Source organism: Protobothrops mucrosquamatus, unplaced genomic scaffold (genome assembly GCF_001527695.2).
Source record: "Protobothrops mucrosquamatus isolate PMUCROS unplaced genomic scaffold, P.Mucros_1.0 scaffold74, whole genome shotgun sequence".
In the NCBI taxonomy this organism is placed as follows: Eukaryota; Metazoa; Chordata; class Lepidosauria; order Squamata; family Viperidae; genus Protobothrops; species Protobothrops mucrosquamatus.
Window position 1 is genome coordinate 92,565 of NW_015386451.1, and position 16,828 is coordinate 109,392.

The 16,828-nt window shown below is 51.3% G+C and overlaps 2 protein-coding genes across 2 annotated transcripts; one reads left to right on the forward strand and one right to left on the reverse strand.

Annotated features, from left to right (window-relative positions):
* Window positions 1-7,357, reverse strand: LOC107284176 (SNF-related serine/threonine-protein kinase-like). The gene is made up of 5 exons (XM_029283387.1): window positions 6,586-7,357; window positions 4,529-4,670; window positions 2,977-3,189; window positions 1,128-1,276; window positions 1-1,061 (listed from the first exon to the last, which is right to left on the reverse strand). Exons 1-5 carry the CDS (start codon window positions 7,355-7,357, stop codon window positions 1-3), a joined length of 2,337 nt encoding a protein of 778 aa, XP_029139220.1.
* A 6,263-nt stretch (window positions 7,358-13,620) lies between these two features.
* AGRP (agouti related neuropeptide) lies at window positions 13,621-15,521 on the forward strand. Its single transcript, XM_015812191.1, has 3 exons — window positions 13,621-13,783; window positions 14,111-14,178; window positions 15,262-15,521. Exons 1-3 carry the CDS (start codon window positions 13,624-13,626, stop codon window positions 15,445-15,447), a joined length of 414 nt encoding a protein of 137 aa, XP_015667677.1. The 5' UTR covers window positions 13,621-13,623; the 3' UTR covers window positions 15,448-15,521.
* The last annotated feature ends 1,307 nt before the right edge of the window (window positions 15,522-16,828 follow it).

Here is a 16,828-nt window from a genome sequence, read left to right on the forward strand (position 1 = left end):
CTAGATGACGTGGCAGCAGTTGAACTGCCCCAAGGACAGCAGGCTCTCCCTGGAGCTGGGCTGCATCCGGAAGGCCAGGGCCTTTTCACAGAGCGGGAACTGCAGGAGCCGATCCTTTAGGTTAGCGTTCTTGCCTTTGGCTGGATCCAGCTTGATGATGCTGTCTGCGAGGCTGTCATGGCCGCTGCCATTGCTCTGGCCATCGCAGCAGGCTTTGGCCCAGTGGGGAGGCCCCAGCTCCAGGCCCTTGCCCTCTGCTCCCGGCATCACATCGGTTCCAGGCGTTCCTGGGGTACAGCCGCCCTGCAGAAGAGCTGTGGTGCTCTGGGTCTGGGGGCTCTCCTCCCCAGCCTCCAAGAGCTCCTCCTCGACAGGATCTCCTTCCCTCAATGGAAGAAGGCCGCTCTCTTCCTCTGCCAGGAGGGGCTCAATTTGGCCAAGCTCCAGCCCTGGTCTAACAGTGCCCCCTCCCCGGCTGTCTAGTGGGGTAGCTTCCTCCGGGGGTTCAGCAGACCTTCCCCCCACTTGTAAGCTGAGGCTGCTGCCTGGCTCCTCCATCTGGGGGGCTCGGCCTGTCCCTGGCTGGCTGCTCGGGGATGCTTGCTCCAGCGGAGCTGGCGGAGCGGTCTCAGGGCAGGAGGACTTGGCCTGTGCAGGGATGAGGCTCTTCCCCGCTTTGTAGTGGGCCGCAAGGGCCCGGCAGAAGAGCAGGGACGATGACGTGGTGCTCTGGAAGCGGCTCATCTGCTCTTGGTTCAAGGAGGAGGTCCGCCGTCGAGAGAGCCCCGGCTTCCCTTCTGCCTCCTCCTCCTCCTCCTCCTCCTCCTCCTCCGAAATCTGCTGCAAGGCGAGGGTGCTCTTGGCAATGCCTGTCTCCAGGAGGCAGGGCTGGATGAGGGCTCGGAGAGGCTGCCCGCATCTGTGGAAGCTGGAAGAGGACCTGCCCTCGCTGGAGGCTGAGCGGGAGAGGAGAGGCTTCCCGGCAAACTCCGCAGCGACATTTTCCAGAGCGCTCTTGGTGGCTGGGGGCAGCTCTGTGGGCAGAGGGGGACAGGACTCAGCTGGTGGGCTCCTGAGGAGGAAGAGGGAGCAAAGAGAGGAGGTGAGCAGCTGTGAATCCCCCTGGCCCAGACCAGCGCTCGGAGGGCCAAGGGGGGCTTGCCTGCTCTGGAGCTGCTCAGCCAGGCTCTGCTTCTCCTGCTTCTCGCGCAGAATCCGTTCAGCCAGCAGAAAGTAGGTGGCAGTGATGTGATTGTAGCGCTTGGCCTCCAGGGATCTGCAGGGAGACAACAGGCGGAAAGAGTCAGGCGCAGACACAGGAAGAGGCTCTGCTCACGTTCAGGGCTGCCCAGTAACTGACTCTAAGCTCAATCAGCTGTTTGCCAGAATGCCCTTGTGCTCAATTCCTTAACAAGGGAGACTAAGATAATAATCTCATCAGTGAACCAAAGTCTGTTTCTACATGCAGCTTGATACATAAAGTCCAGCTGCCTTAATTATGGATTTCTCCCTGGGCTTGAAACACATCTGGAACATCAGCCTCATCTTAGGTACACGTGTGTGGCTTAATGACAGATAACCGGAGGACATGGGGGAGACTGAGCATCTTAATTTATTTTGTGGCTATGTCCCCTGAGGTCACGTCCAACTTATTCACTGTTGGATTCTATTCTTCAGGAACCTGACCCTTTGGGATTGGTTCTTCTGTTGCAGGCCACAGTTCTGGGATCACAGGTTTGGGTAAGCTGTGTGCCATGTTTTAAGCCAGGAATGGGGAACCCATGGCCGTCCAGAAGCTGCTGAGCTGGAATCCACAGCATGCCATACCATTAACCAGGGAGGCTATAGTTCACCAACACCTTACATGGCTACAGATTCACTTTTTCCTCTATAGGCAACTGGGAATATAGGCTTTACCTAACCAGGTAGTCCTTGCTTAACAGTAATGAGGAATGGAACGTCTATCAGCCAGCAGTATAGTTGTAAAGCATGATCTCATGTGACCACATTGCTTAAGCCATGGCAATCTTGCAGCCTCTGTGGCAATCCTTAAGCAAGGATCATGGCTGGTATGAATGTGTGTTGTCGCTGGGTGGGGGATTATTATTTTATTATGTTTATTTCTTTTATATTGTGCTTTTATGTCTTGTAAGCCACCTTGGGTCACCATGTGCAAGTAGGCGACAATATAAAATTTTCTGAATAAATAAAAATCATGGGTCATTAAGTGAGAAACTCATGTAACCACGAGGACTTGCAACTTCCAGCCGACTTTCCACAAGCAAAATCATTGGGGAAGCCCGTGGGGAGTTACGAGTCCCGGTGGCTTGTGAGTATGCTGGAGGGTGAGTGAGTACTGTGGAGTAAGGCAGGGCGATACTGTGGAAAATGCAGGCAGTCTGGGGAGGGGTTCCACGGCACGAGTGCGCGCATGAATTATCTGGGATCTTGTACTCCGTAGCACGGCTCCTCGGGGGGGAAAGCAGTGGGAGCAACTTGCAATCTTCTCTGCCAGCTTCTCCATTGATTTTGCTTGTAGGAAGCTGGCAGAGAATGTCACGAATGGCAATCATGTAAATGCAGGGATGCCGGGACAGCTAGAATTTCTAGGACTGGTCTTAAGTATCACTTGTTTAGCACCACTGCAACTTCAAATGGTCATTAAATGAACGGTCATTAATCAAGGATTGCCTCTGTCTCAATTTATGTCCACGTCTAAACTTTGACTGAAGTTCCACAGAAGTCAGAAGTTCTTGGGCGTCGTCAGAAGCCACTTTCAACCTCTGAGCATTAAGGAAGCCCCCAAACATCTACCTGATCATTTCAGCTAGCAAAGCTCTGTCCCAACCAACTGACGGTCAGCTTGGATGGTCCAGTGGCCCTGATACCTGTGCCCAAATCACAACCCCCCCTCGCACAACCTTCCTTAACCAATGGAGCAATTTATCCTGATGCCCACCCCAGAGCCCCACTCACTCCTCGATGGTTTCTCGGTCTGCAATGTGGCCACACATCATGGTCTGGATGATGGTCTCGTGCTCCTCCGCCAAAACCCTCCTGTGCGATGTCAGCGGCAGAAGAGAGCGGCTGGCTGGGGAGGGGTCCACCCCCTGGAGCCACGGGTGGTTTTCAATTAGCTCCAAGGACGCTCTTTGCTTGGGGTCCCGTTGCAGCATCTGGGCAATAAGGCTGTGCAAAGAAGGGCAAGAGTGACTCAGCCGCTGCCCCCCAAGGCCCTGCTCTCCCCCCTCCCAGTCCATGTCTCTTCAGGGACCCCAAGCAGAAGACAGAGCTGAGGTGAAATGGGGCCTTGGAAAGGCATTACAAGCACCTGGAGCCCAGCAGGGGACGCCGACTCCTTGTTCCGGGGCCACTGATGTTTCTTTGCTCAGCAGAAAGTGTGGCTCAAAAGCCTCCGGGGGAGCCCTCGGCCAGGCAATCTCAGGGGAGATCCGTTCCCTCAACCATCAGGCCAGAACAAAAACAGTGACCGGCCTCGTGCACTTGCAGTTTGCCCAGACTCCAGACTCCGTGGCCAAACTTTGGCCTGTGTTCCGGTCCAACCTTTTCTCCCATGGAGAAAAAGAGGGCAGAGGGGAGGACAAAGAAGGGCAGGAGAGGCGCTGTGTTCCCAGGCAATCCTTCCCTCCAAGTGCTCAAGGATGAAAACAAAGTGGTGCCAACTGCTTCCTTTCTGATGTAGATCAAGGGGCCCTTTGTACAAACTAGCCACCTCATGGCTTGACTACTGCAACACACTCTACCTAAGGCTGCCTTGAAGACCACCTGGAAACGTCAACTGGTCCAGGACACAGGAGGACACGCATGCCTCAGTATTTTTAATTATGTATTTATTTATGTACCATGTTTCCCCGAAAATAAGACCGGGTCTTATATTACTTTTTGCCCCCCAAAAGCAAAATAGTGCTTATTTTCTAGTTAGGTCTTATTTTGGGGGAAATTACAGTACTAAATGCCTCTGTCTGGCTGACGATCTAGTCATCCCCCACAAAGCCCTACCTGGCCAAGGGCCTGGCTACTGCCCATCTTCCTGGCTGACGTGAGCCCTCAGAGTGGGGCACGTGTCGGATTCCTTCGTATCACCTCTTGGGACTCTGAGAGGGTCCCTTCTCTGTCACACTGCCTGCCCTCCGCCATGAGTCCTGCCACCTGTGACCTGGAGGGCTCCTGTCTGCTCCAGTTACGAGGAACCACGAAGACCCACCTCTTCCCCATGTCCCCTGGCCTCATTCCATCCCATGCTATGCTTGCCATCTTTTTTTCCTGCTTTTTAATTGGATTTATTGTAACTTCTTTGATAGTTGTGAATCACCCAAAGTGGTGGTGGGGGGGCTGAAATGTAACAGTAAATAAATAATAAATAAAACAATAATTAGCACCATCTGGGGGTTTCCTGCTGACGCCCACACGACTCCGTGCTATGAATACCACAGGCAGGGAGTTGGAGGCTGCTTCCTAAGGAACAAGGCAGTGACAAAGAGGGAGGAAATGGGGAGGGGGCTCCTACTCTGCACACAGGATGGAGATGCCCGATGGTATCACATAGCGACAGTCCAGGATCATGGTCAGGGTCTCGCTGTCGTTGGCCTCCTGGAAAGGGGGATGTCCACAGACCAGCATATAAAGGATGACACCCAAGCTCCAGATATCTAAGAGAGAAGACAAAGAGGAAACTCAGCTGAAGAGAGGCCCTGTCCGTGCTCTGGGCTCAGCCCTCCAACACGCCTCTCTTCTTGCCCTTCACAGTTCCCTGCTGCAAAAGGACCCCACTGCCCCAGAGTCATCGAATCAAACCCTCTTATTCCGCTGACTTCAAATGCAAACTCGGTTCTGCCAGGGATTCGGCTGATGTCCTGTTTGTATGCCAGTTAAATCCTCCAAACCACCAATGTTACAAAGGGCTTAACAGCATCCCAGATAATTTGCCCCACTTGATTCGCTTTTAGCCAGACTCACCTAACTAAATAGAATAAATGATACCTGGCTGAACAATAGAAACTCTGAGAGGGACCTAGGAGTCCTGGTGGGCTATCATTAGAAATAACACATCATGTCAACCTTGATCAAATAAACCAATGTTATATTCCTTCCTTTCACTTCTAACAATCTTTAGTCCATTAAACTAATATTGTAGAACTTGATTTCTTTTCTCTTTTTTTGTCCCTTCTCATAAAATTCTTCAAAGCTTTAACAAGCCTCTTTTGTAAATCCAATGTAGGAAAATTATCCAGGTCACTTTCTCGGTTTGTTATTTATATATCCATTTTAATTATTGTCATCAGCCAGTTTCTTTTTTGTGTCCAGTGTAACATCTTTTTCCATATCATATTTAAGAATATTTTTGAACAATGAATTCATACATTAACTGTAATAGCATCAACAGAGCCATCTCCCATTAGGGAGAGACTGTATCTAAAGGGTGTTATAGAAGAGGAACAGGTTCTGCCTGACAAGATTGAGACAGAGTTGAAAGGGGATTTAAAAATGACAGACTGCAAGAATGACATGGGAAAGGTATTTATCTCCGGAAGAATTATGTGGGTTCCACCTTGGGAAAAAATCATCGGGAATAATATTTAGTTTCTAACTAATTCCTCAACTATCCAGATAGAGTGATCATATGTACATGCTGCAAATCCTTCAAGGCTCCAGCAGCTCACAAGGGTAATATCCATGGTAAACTCTAACCCCCACCCCTAATATGGGAACTAAACTAAGTAACAGGGCAGAACTGCTAGTGGAATCCCCTCCGCAGATGGAGGGCCTCGTCAAGGAGCCAGTCTCTCCTGTCTAAAATAGAAAAGAAAATCTGCTGAAATCTGCCCACAGATCTTGCAAGCAAGCAAGCAAGGGACCACTCTGACAGAAGGGCTCTAAAGCATTTCCTTGTTCATTGTCACAGAATGGATCTAAAAGAAATGGGAAAGGGAGGCACAAGGAGTGATGGGCAAGCATGGAAGGGACTGGGGAAGATGGAGAGTTAAACTGATTTTAGCAATTAGGGAAGGGAGGAGAAACTTCTAGTCATCTTAAAATGTTCAGAAAGGAAGGCTAGCTAGCTCTGTCCTGCTTCTCCATAAGGTTTTTCCCACTGAACAGTTGCAACCCAAAGAAATTCCCACATGGAAGCTGCTCGACCATCATTGCTGAGGAAGGGGCACCAGGCTATCCATCAGCCAGGCAGCCCCCCTGCACGCGGGTCGGAACCAGCTTTAGGCCTTCGGAACTTCTCTGGCTCGCTCGGAATGTTGCTTGTGGTCAAGAAGCCAGAAGAGAAATTCTTTCTAGCCTGAGACAAGCCAGCCCAGCAAGTCACTCCAGGCGCCCCCCCCCCGGAACTGCCCGCCACCCCATCCCAGGAGATGCCTTGCAATTCCCCGGAGCCTGGCCGGGCCAAGGCCAGGGTGGACGCCCGCGGGTCAGCCGACATCCTGCCGGGGCCCGCGCCCTCCGCTCGGCCCGGCCTGCAGGCGTCGCGCTGCCCCTCCTCCGTTGCGCAGCGGGAGTGCCCGGGACCCCCGTCCCTCGCGGGGCCCCAACCGACCCGGGCGCGCCGGCCCTTACCCACGGCGGGGGCGTCGTACTCCTCGCCCAGCAGGATCTCGGGGGCCGAGTAGGCCAGGGAGCCGCAGCTGGTGGCCAGCATGGTGCCCGGCTGGAAGCAGCTGCTGAAGCCGAAGTCGGTGAGCTTGACCACCCCTTGCCGCTGGAAGAAGAGCACGTTCTCGGGCTTGAGGTCGCGGTGCACCACGTGCAGCCGGTGGCAGTAGGCGATGGCGTGCACCACCTGGGCGAAGTAGCCCTTGGCCCGCGCCTCCGCCAGACCGCCCGGGCGCCGCGTGAGCAGGTCGAAGAGGTCCCCGCCGTCGCCCAGCTCCAGCACCAGGTAGAGCCGGGCCGGCGTCTCCAGCACCTGGTAGAGGCGCACCACGTTGGGGTGCTGCACCAGCTTCATGCAGCCCACCTCGCGCCGCAGCCGCGCCGCCGCCGCGCCGCCCAGCCGGCCCTTCTCGATCACCTTGACGGCCACGCGCTCGCCCGTGAAGACGTGCCGGGCCAGCCGCACCTCCGCGAAGTGGCCGCTGCCCAGCCGGCGCCCCAGGTCGTACAGCCCCGCCATCTGCCCCTCCATCGCTCGGGGCCGCCGCCGCCACGGCCCGAGCCCGGAGCCGCGAGGGGCCCGGCACTCCTGCCCGCCTCGGTGCGGGCCTAGCGGCTGGGTAGCGCTGCTCCGGCGGCCGGCGACTCGAGCTCGGGCGGCGGCGAGGCCGGAGCGGGCGGCGCTTCTCCCGGGGCAGGACAGAAGGCGGGCGCGGGATCGGCTCCGCCGGAACATCTCCCCCCGCGAGCGCGGAGCTGCTTCTCGTGACACGGAGCGCTCCCGGGCATTTAAAGGGACCTTTTCCAACGTCTCCTCCAGCCGCTCTAAGTAAGAAGACAAAGGCGCTCGCTTTGGACCGACGACTCGTTGCCGTTACAAACGGACCGGTCCCCGGATCTTGCACATTAGGGAGCCTTTACCCGAACTGTGAACATTACCCGTGTCTTTGGGAAACCCGGGTCTTTTCTGATTCAATGCGGCTAGACTTTATCCATCCCTCCTTTTATTAAAGGAGAAACTGAGGTTCTTTGGTCAGGCAATTTGGCCTGCATCTTTCACATCCTTGCTGTGTTCTGACAGCTCGTTTTACATGTTGTTTTTTTCTTTAATAAGGTGCCCAAGTGGGGTCCCAGCAACCATATACTAGGGGTCTTGATTTTTGGCCACCAGAGACCCAAAGGCTCTCCTCCTGCAGTCTAGAGGGAATTGGGTGGGCTGCAATCTTTGCCCAGTAATGGATCCTCATCAGACTGAAGACAAGCAACTCTTCAGTGACTTGAACAAAGATGCAGGGGCAATATTTACCAAATCTTCAGGTTATAAAAAATGGAAAGAGTTAATTCCCTAGAAGAAACACAATTCTGAATGATCAAGATTGGGTGGAGAAATGGGTTGAAAATCCCACAGAGCGAAATTTAATACAGTGCAAATTGCTTCGCTTAAAAAATGTCAAATACACAGTGGGGAAAATATGCTAGTTGATGGTAAATTGAAGTGGGTTGTGATTATAAAAAAAGGAAAAATGGAATTTTAGGCTGCCTCAACAGAAATATGAACTCCAAAATCACTAGAAGTAATTCTTTCACTCAAAGGACTAGCCTTATCTCTAGTGAATCCATTTGGGAGGTTTTAAGAAGCATTCAAGAAGCTGGAATGGGTTTATTAAAAAGCAAAGAGATCAGGAGAGGTAGAAGGAACTGGGAATATTTTGTCTTGCAGACTGGGAGAGGCATGATGGCTCTTTTGAGACACCCACAAGAATTCATGTGCTTGAGGTCCTCTCTCATTCGAGGGTGGAGGCATAGCTGAGGCTTCCAAAGAGAAAGAGCCCTTCAGGAGTGGAGCTGATGGCCCAGAGACAGCCCTGCAGGACAAACCCCACCTGCTTAGCTCAGAATGACCCAGCCCAGGGAGGTGGTCAAGTATGGGTCTGTTGCAAATATTTTAATTCGGAATCCTGGTCTGGATAGGGGGCTGCACCCAAAGTGGAGTTTTCTGATTCTAGGAACAGAGACGTTAAGCTAAAGAAAATGGATTTCATTCCCTCCCCTCCCCAAGCAATTCACAATGCTCCAAGGGTTGTACACAGGCCTTTCTAGCCAACAGCCAAACAGTGATAAACCTTGAGGTCTCTCCTTGCAGCAGGAAAGCAAGGCAGCAGCTGCTGGCAGGCCGGCCGGCCGTTTGGGATGATAAACCAAGAGAATTGCTGGACGCAGCACCTCTCATCGGAAGGAAACTTTTGCTCAGGGTCAACAACATTAGTTTTATTTCTGGCGTCGGTTTCCCATCCCTGCATTGTTTGTTTTTTTTGGAGGGGGGGAGAACAGCATGTTGACTGTGCACCTTAATGGCTGTTTGGGAGTTTCTGGTTTCCTGGAAGCGAGTTTTCGTGTTGCCCTTTATTGAATGTCAGGGCCAGAACATCCGTGCGACGCCTCGCTTGCAGATTAAAAAGCTTTCAGCGCAATTGCTGCGCGTGGGCGGGAGCCGCGTTCTCTGAGCGGCCGGGCTAATGGCTTCCCTTCCGCCCAGCTGAGCCGTCCTGTTTACCGGCTCGCGCTCTTGGGCAAACAGCCCCAGGCTTCCAGCTCTCCTGCAGGCCCGGCTGAGCTCACCCGCCCCTCTCCCAGCGGGGTTCACTGGCAACAAAGGCCGCTGGCCTCTCGCAGAAACCACGCAGGCCCCACCGAGGGCTTAAGGCGCCGTTTCTCAGCCTTGGGAATCTTAAGATCCGGGGACTTCAACTCCCAGAATTCTCCAGCCGATCGGTCCACTGGACTTAAGGTCCCCGAGTCGGGGGTCCCGCTGGGCTCCCTGGCAACGGAGGAGTAGGCGGCCGTGAGCCGGGCGGCCCGCTCTGCCCTCCTCCCGCAGTCCGCGCAGGGCGCCAGGCCCGCCTCCGCCCGCGGGGCTCTTTCGGGCGCCGCGTTTTCCCGGAAAGGCCCCGCGGCGCCCATTAGCGCCTTGATTGGCCGAGGCGAGGCCGGGCGGAGGGAGGGAGCCGCTCTCCGCGGCGGGGGCGGCGGAAGGCGCTTCCCGGAACGGCCCGGACGGCGCTGCCCAGCTGGCTCTCTCGAGCGGACCCGGCGCTTCTGCGGCTCCCTCCGGCTCTGCTCGGGGCGCTTCTTCCGGGATGCCGCTAAGCGAAGAGCCGGTCGGGGCCCGGAGAGCTGCGGGGCGGATGCTGGGCTCGGCCGGGCCCGCCAGGCGGGCTCCTCCTCGGCGCTGCTTGGATAGCACCGCAGCTCTTCGGCTTTGCCTGCCACCCCACCCCCCCGCCTGCCCCGAGGCCGAGGCTGGTGAGGCCCCGGCCCGCCCTTCGGCTAAAAGCTAAAGTTGGCCTAATCCTGTTAACCCCCCTGCCCCCTTTGCTGCCCGAAGCCCGCGTGGCCCCCAAGTTCCACCAATTCTTGTTTGTGAACTTTATTAAACGCCTTTTCATTTAAGCCAAATCCTCTCAACGTCTAGAATGACCTTTAGGTGGTTCTACTGACCGCCCAGGTAGGGAGCGTCCCTGTGCTCGTGCAGCATGGACACCCTCAAGGGGTCACAGCCCCCCTGCATAGCCCACGCCCAGAGCTGCCAGGGCCCCTTGGCTGCCTTCCCTGCACTAAGTGAGTCCCCCCATCCCGCAACAGCCAGGCCACCTGGGCGGATGTGTTTTGCCAGGGGTGATCGTCTTCCCGGTCTCCTCCCCTTCTCAGCACCCCCCCTCCGTCCAGCTCCCCCTGACGAACTTCATCCAGAGTAGCCCCTCCAGAGTCTGGGGCCTTAAGCCCAGATCAGGCACTGGGAACATCTCTTTTTAAAAACACAGGACCACAGTTCCCAGGACAGGGGTGGCCCTATGAGCAAAGGCAAAGGCTCTCTCTCTCTGGCACAGCCCCTAAGCCAGAGGGGGCAAAGCCCAGCAGAGGATCCTGCCCGCCATGGTCTTATGTGACCAAAAAGAGGCTCCTGCCACGACCTCCTCATGGCCAGCAGCCTTACTGATATGCTGAGGATTCCCATGGGATGAGATGTGGGTCAGGGTGAGAGAAACCACCCTGTCAAGAAGGGAGCATCTGAGTTCAGGTTGCCCCACAGGCTTTCCCAATGGAGCCCCCCCCCAAAACACCCTTTGTGAGGTTTCCTTTGTTGCAATAAGCAAGATGGGCAGCAATCCATTTGCAAAGGATGGACACTTGTTTCTGAATTCTGGTGCAGAATTGGGCTGCTTCTGTTTGATTGCCTTCCTTAGAGAGAACATTCTCTGAAATGGTAAATCCTCTTTCCTCACCGGCTGAATTGTCATCACTAATCCTGCAATGGCTTCTTGATGCCTTTGCTACAAATACATTCCAGGTTCTTCTGGAGCAGGAACAGAGATATATGACAAATATTGCAGAATATGACTGCTGATTCCTACCTGTTCTCTTCCATTTCTCAAAGTATCTCCAGAAGAAAGGTTTGCATTTTCTCTCATTTTTAAGCATAGATTTGCTAGGTAATCTAAATAAATCTCTTGACTTAAAAGCAAAATTTCTTTGAAATTCTCCTGGTAAATTCCAATAGCTCCTTGTTTTCTCCCTCAGTTGGCCTTTAGGAATCTGTCTGCCTGTTGCAATCTCTGCTTAGTTTGCAAAGAGTAGCCAGTCACCAGGTGGGCAATCGTTGGCTATCAGCACATCAATAGAAGATGAACATGTCCCTCGCTCAGCTGAACACACAATCCCACAGTCAACCTCCAGTTAATTTAAGGGACAATTGGGGAAAGGATTGGAGTCTTCCTCACAATTATGATTAAACGATTGCCTACCATTAAGCAACCAGATGGAAATTTGACACTTAATGCAAGGAATTCTTCACTGTTTGCAGAAATCTAATAAACTGTCCTGGTTTTCAAACAGTTTGAAATATGCCTATTTGATGGTTTCATTTTATGCTATTTTCTTTTCATTTAATGGCATCCCATGCTTTCTCTCCATGCTTTACATAAAGTGCTCTTCAAGAGGCCTCTGTGCTGAAGGAATTTCTTTTTCCTAAATGGCTGAGAATTTGGTAGGACCCTCGGTGATATCCCAGGAGGAGACAAGTGTGATCTTCCTCCAGGTACCTTTAAGGAGACCACAGGAGGAGCATCAAATTTATGTTTGTTCAGAATCCCTCCCATCCATTAGGTAGCCACCATGTGCTCCAGTCAACTGATTCGAGCAATTGATATAAAGCTGTGGTCAACCAACTCCTCTGCAGAGCTACGACCTTTTGACAGAGAGGCTGGCAACCGCATCCAGGTACAGTGAACTTCCATCCCTCGTGGTAAGGCATCTGGACTGTGGCTGCACCCTGTTCCATGGATGGGAGCCACAGCCTGGGAACCGAGACTAAACTTTCTGGTGGTGGGTCAGTTCTCTTCTTTCCCTTTGGGAGAACGTCTGAAAGAGGAGCTCCAGAGGGGGGTTTGGAAGGGGCAGAAGGATGATTATGACGGGAAGATGAAGGCAGACTCCCCTCCATCATCCCTTACCTTAGCGGGGGCAGGGGAGAATGAGGATCATCCGGAGGGCTCTCTGAACCTTTTGCAAGGGGGGATAGAATGAGAGCAAGTCGAGTGATGCTTAGGCAGCTGCAAGGGGGGTCTGAAATGCTGTGGGTGAGAAAGCATTTGACAGATTGGAAAAAACCCCTAGATCTGGGACAGAGAGCTCTTGTCTATCACACTGGCACAACATTTGCTACCCTCATTGTCAGTCCCTGCTCTGGTTCTCTTGCATCTTTTCTGGAGCATCGTTCCATGGTGCTGTCTTGAGTGCTGAGTGTGCCTCTGAATGAAATGCTTATAAAAGTGCTTATGTGAATAGCAGGGAAGGAGGAGAGGGAAGGGAGGAAAAGGAAGAAAAAGAGGAGGAGGAGAAGAAAAGGAGAGAGAGAGAATTTCTACAGTGCCATTGCTCTTGTCACCAGCCAACTAGGGAATCATCTGAGTCGGCATGGTAGCAGGAATGGGGACCAACTTCCCTAAGTTAACTGTTCACTTGGGTATCCCGAAGTTCGTATCTACATCCCCAAGATGGAAGTTGGCCTTGCCACCTTTTTCTGGGCCTCTGGGGAGCAGGCAGTCAGCAGCGTCTGAAACGCATGCAGGGAAGCCTCCGCGTGTCCTTCTACCCCAGATGAAGATGTGCTGGGGGGGGGGGCTGGCCTTCAAACGGTGGAAAACTGGGAGGGGTCTGGGGGGCCAAAGGGGGGAAGTGGTGGGCCTGAACAGCAGAGCAAATGCTGCAGGGCAGGCTGGCCAGGTATCGAGGGGATGTAGCTGGGGAAGTGGAAAATACTTCCTTCACCTTTAGACTCTGCTTGGGTGTGGGATGAATAAGGGGAGGGGGGATTGCCCAGCCCTCAGCCTTTGCAGCTGAGAAGCAGAAGCTTTCCCACTCCTGAACTGATGACAAGGGGCAAGGAGGACACTGGGCATTATCCTTAAAAGTGGGAGGATTGGGGGGGAGGGACAGGAACGAAGCACAGCCCCTCTGTTGGCAGCAGCAGAGCCATCTCTCTCAACCCCAGAGATGCCCCAGGAGGGAAAGCTGAACCTCTGTAGGATGCCCCTCCTGGCACAGGTGCCCTCCAGAGCTGGCCTGATAGGGGCGAGGCTGCCCACAGCTTTAGTGTGGGAACCCCAATCTGAGACAGAGGAGGAGGCTGCTCTCCCCAGGGACAACTGAGCAGCTGACTCGTGCAGAAATAAAGCCCTGGAAAGATTTCCTCAGTTCTAGCCTAACAAACTGAACAGAACCCAATTTTGGAAAGAAGGTAAAATTAATAGGTAAAATGAATAGGGTGATGGGTAGAAGGGCATTGGGAAGGGTCTTGAATGTGTGTTTGTGCAGTGATGGATGGAGACCATGAGGTGGCAAGCTCAGCTTTCTGCTCGACTGCCACTTGGTGGTTCTGAGTGGGTCTCCCACAACCCCTGAACTCTTCTCATCCACTTGGCGTGCAGGTGACTTGCAGGGATCATGTTGAGGAGACTGCTGCTGTCCTTGGGAGTCCTACAGGTGGCCCTTGCATTCCTGGCTTCTGGCCATGGCCGCCTGGACGAGAGGGGTCCTATCCTGGAAGATACAGGCAGGCCCAGTTCCCCAGGCCTTGAGATGGTCAAGGAGGTCCACATCCCAGGTAAGTGTTTCCATAGCTTCTCCATGCAGCTTCCAGATGTTCCCATGTTTGGTTGTGAACAGAAAAAATTGATAGACATGATTCTTTACCACCCCTACCTGGATCTCTGCTGGAATTGCCTTCTGATCAACATCTGATGGGGAAGAATACAGATAGCTTCTTAAGCATTCGAAGCTAGGGATTTTAATAGTGTATTGGTTTGACGAAGAATTATTTGTTAGCTTTATTGATACTATGGGGCTTCTGAAATAAGCCTCAATCCAGTTTGGTTTCTCAAACTTCTTCAGCTGTTGGAATCTAATTTAACTTTCTTACTTTCTTTTACAGATTTTAAACAAGTGACTCTGGGAACACCAAGAGTCCAAGATGATCTTGAGCCAGAAGCCAGCATGATGGTAACCTAAATAATTTTTGACTCATTCTTTCTGCTCCTGCAAAAAGCAAATCTCCAGACAGAACTGTTGACCGTTTTCTGCTTTGATGGATAGGAACTCTTCAGGTTCCTATATACTGCAGATGCGAGAGGAGGGTCCTCCCCAGCCACGAAAGCCTTTAACCTGTAGAATTGTTTGCTATTCAGTAACCCAGGATTTGCATGCAGAAGGCCCCATTTTCTCAGGTGTGGCTAAGAAAGAGCTTGCCTTAGACTCCGGTGTCCCTTGGCCCAGCTGGGTCCACAGTCTGATGTAATCTGCCCACTTCTTATCTTTCTAAACTGGATTTCTTGCACACGTTCTGCCAATCCATCAGCTGGCAAAGTGATCAACTTTACAGAATGCCTTTTTGTAATGTTGGAATATCAACCTTTATACAAAGCAACCCCCACAGTTTAGACCAAAGTATGCATGTTTAGAGGGTCTCCATTGTATTACAGCAGAAAAAACTTGATAACCAGGTCAGTTTGCTGACTGTCTACTTGGAAGAACTCTTGTGCAACTTTAGATATGGAAGCTCCTTAAGGATTGTGTCAAACTATCTGGAAATAGGCTTTAATAAAGTATCTTAGAATAGAATAGAGCTGGAAGGGACCTTGGAAGTCTTCTAGTCCAACCCCCTGCTCAAGCAGGAGAACCTATACCATCTCAGACAAGTGACTGTCTAGCCTCTTCTTAAAAATCTCCAGTGATGGAGCGCCCACGATTTCTGGAGGCAAGCTGTTCCACTGGTTAATTGTCCTCACTGTTAGGAAGTTTCTCCTTAATTCCAGGTTGCTTCTCTCTTTGATCAGTTTCCAACCATTGTTTCTCGTCCTGCTCTCTGATGCTTTGGTGAATAATGTTAATGTCTATAAACAAGGATTGGAGATTCAATAATAAATCCTGCATTAAAATGTCACAGACTATTTTTCTGGTTTGTGCCTTCACTGAAAACACACCTTGTTATTTTTAATGTATTTTCCAGGTAAGGCCATTTTAGAACTCCTCAGACTTGCATTAAATATTGCCTTGGCTGTGACCCTCTTTGTGATCTCCTTGCAGATGTCAGCAGCACTGCAGGCCCAGGAGCGGGAAGGGCGTTCTCCACGGAGATGTGTCCGTGTCCAGGAATCCTGCCTTGGGCACAAACTGCCATGCTGTGACCCGTGTGCCACTTGCTACTGCCGCTTTTTCAACGCTAACTGCTTCTGTAAGAAATTTAGCACTTTCCCCTGTGGCAGGAACTAGTTTGCATTCTGCAGGCTGTCATTTACTAATCTTGAATAGATGTAGGGTCCATATATATTCCTTTTACATTCCAATAAATCACCTATGAGAAAGAATCCATGAAATGTGACTTTTTTTTCATTAATTGTGTTAAGTAAAACCAGAAAGCTAAAAGCTTTAGCTTCAACTGTTTATATTCTCTAAGTAAGATGTGTGCCGTTGTGCCCACAGTAAAAAAATGACAATAAAGGTTATCTTATCTCTTATCTTTTCACCCAACCTCAATCAAAACAGTGTAACAGGGTCTCCAGCCTCTCATCTTATTTCCACCATTTCCATAATCTGACTTTAACCTTATTGCCCAAACTTGTCCCTACTTTCCATGGATTTCTGTTTTCCAGATTCCAATAAGGTGTTCAGTTTCTTTTATTTACAAAATTATCCCTTTGCCTCAATTCAGCAGGCAGGAGCCAAGCTGCCTCTGGTCTCCTCTAATGAGAGTGATATTCCCTATTCTGCAAACAGAACTGAAAAAATATAGGGAATTGACTCAAAAACGGATCTCATACATGTTATGTGCTCCTGGCTACTTTCCTTCGTGGCCAGAGGCGAGCTCGCCTGACCAATAACCAGCCAAGACCCAGTGAAGGCCTTTTGTTTCGTTTACTGCAATAAGCGGGAAGAGAAGCTATCAAAGCTTGGTTCTCTCCAAAGATTCAACCCAAAATATTCCCTTCTTTATACAGCCCTGTCCCGGACACCACATCCCTCCTCTTTCCCCATTGGCTGAGGCACTCTTTCCAACCGCCTCCTACCTATTTCCTGTTACATACTAAATCATACATGACATGTACATTAAAATTAGGAGATAATTTTTGCAAGGTGTGTCAGTTAATATTAATCAACTAATTGCACATGCTCAGTTGTCTGAGTTCTGGGTTCCCCTTTTTTATGACTTCTTAGAAAAATAAGTTCTTTCCAGTTTTGCTAGTTATCTCCTCTTACAGCTCCTTTTCCCATTCTGAAGACCTAGATAACAATTTTGCCTATGTGTTTCACTTACATCCTCCCTTTATGCTATCCTTTCCTGGTTCCCATCCATTGTAGTTTCTTTGGTAAACTCGTTTCTCCACTCAGTAAGTTTCCACTGCAGCAAATTCAATTTTAAATTTCTCTTTCAATATTGAATTTTGAAGACCTTTCACTTATTCCTATCATACATGTGAAAAATATAGTAACACCCATGAGAATGGTTAACAATATAAAGCAGAGAATAAAAAACAAATGTGAAAATGACTCAAAGAGTGTCTCTGGAGAACTTGTCCTACCTAGGTATATTACAGGTAGTCCTTGACTTACAGCCACAGTTGAGACCAAAATGTATGTTGCTAAGTGAGACATT

Bases quoted from the DNA above. Each gene is read 5' to 3' on its own strand.
- LOC107284176 (XM_029283387.1), bottom strand. From the start codon at position 7,357: ATGTTCCGGCGGAGCCGATCCCGCGCCCGCCTTCTGTCCTGCCCCGGG. The intron at 4,671-6,585 runs GTAAGGGCCGGC...CTTCTCTCTTAG, and splicing joins GTACGACGCCCCCGCCGTGG to ATATCTGGAGCTTGGGTGTC. The intron at 3,190-4,528 runs GTAGGAGCCCCC...TTCTTTGCACAG, and splicing joins ATCTCCATCCTGTGTGCAGA to CCTTATTGCCCAGATGCTGC.
- AGRP (XM_015812191.1), top strand. From the start codon at position 13,624: ATGTTGAGGAGACTGCTGCTGTCCTTGGGAGTCCTACAGGTGGCCCTT. The intron at 13,784-14,110 runs GTAAGTGTTTCC...TTTCTTTTACAG, and splicing joins CAAGGAGGTCCACATCCCAG to ATTTTAAACAAGTGACTCTG. The intron at 14,179-15,261 runs GTAACCTAAATA...ATCTCCTTGCAG, and splicing joins AGCCAGAAGCCAGCATGATG to ATGTCAGCAGCACTGCAGGC.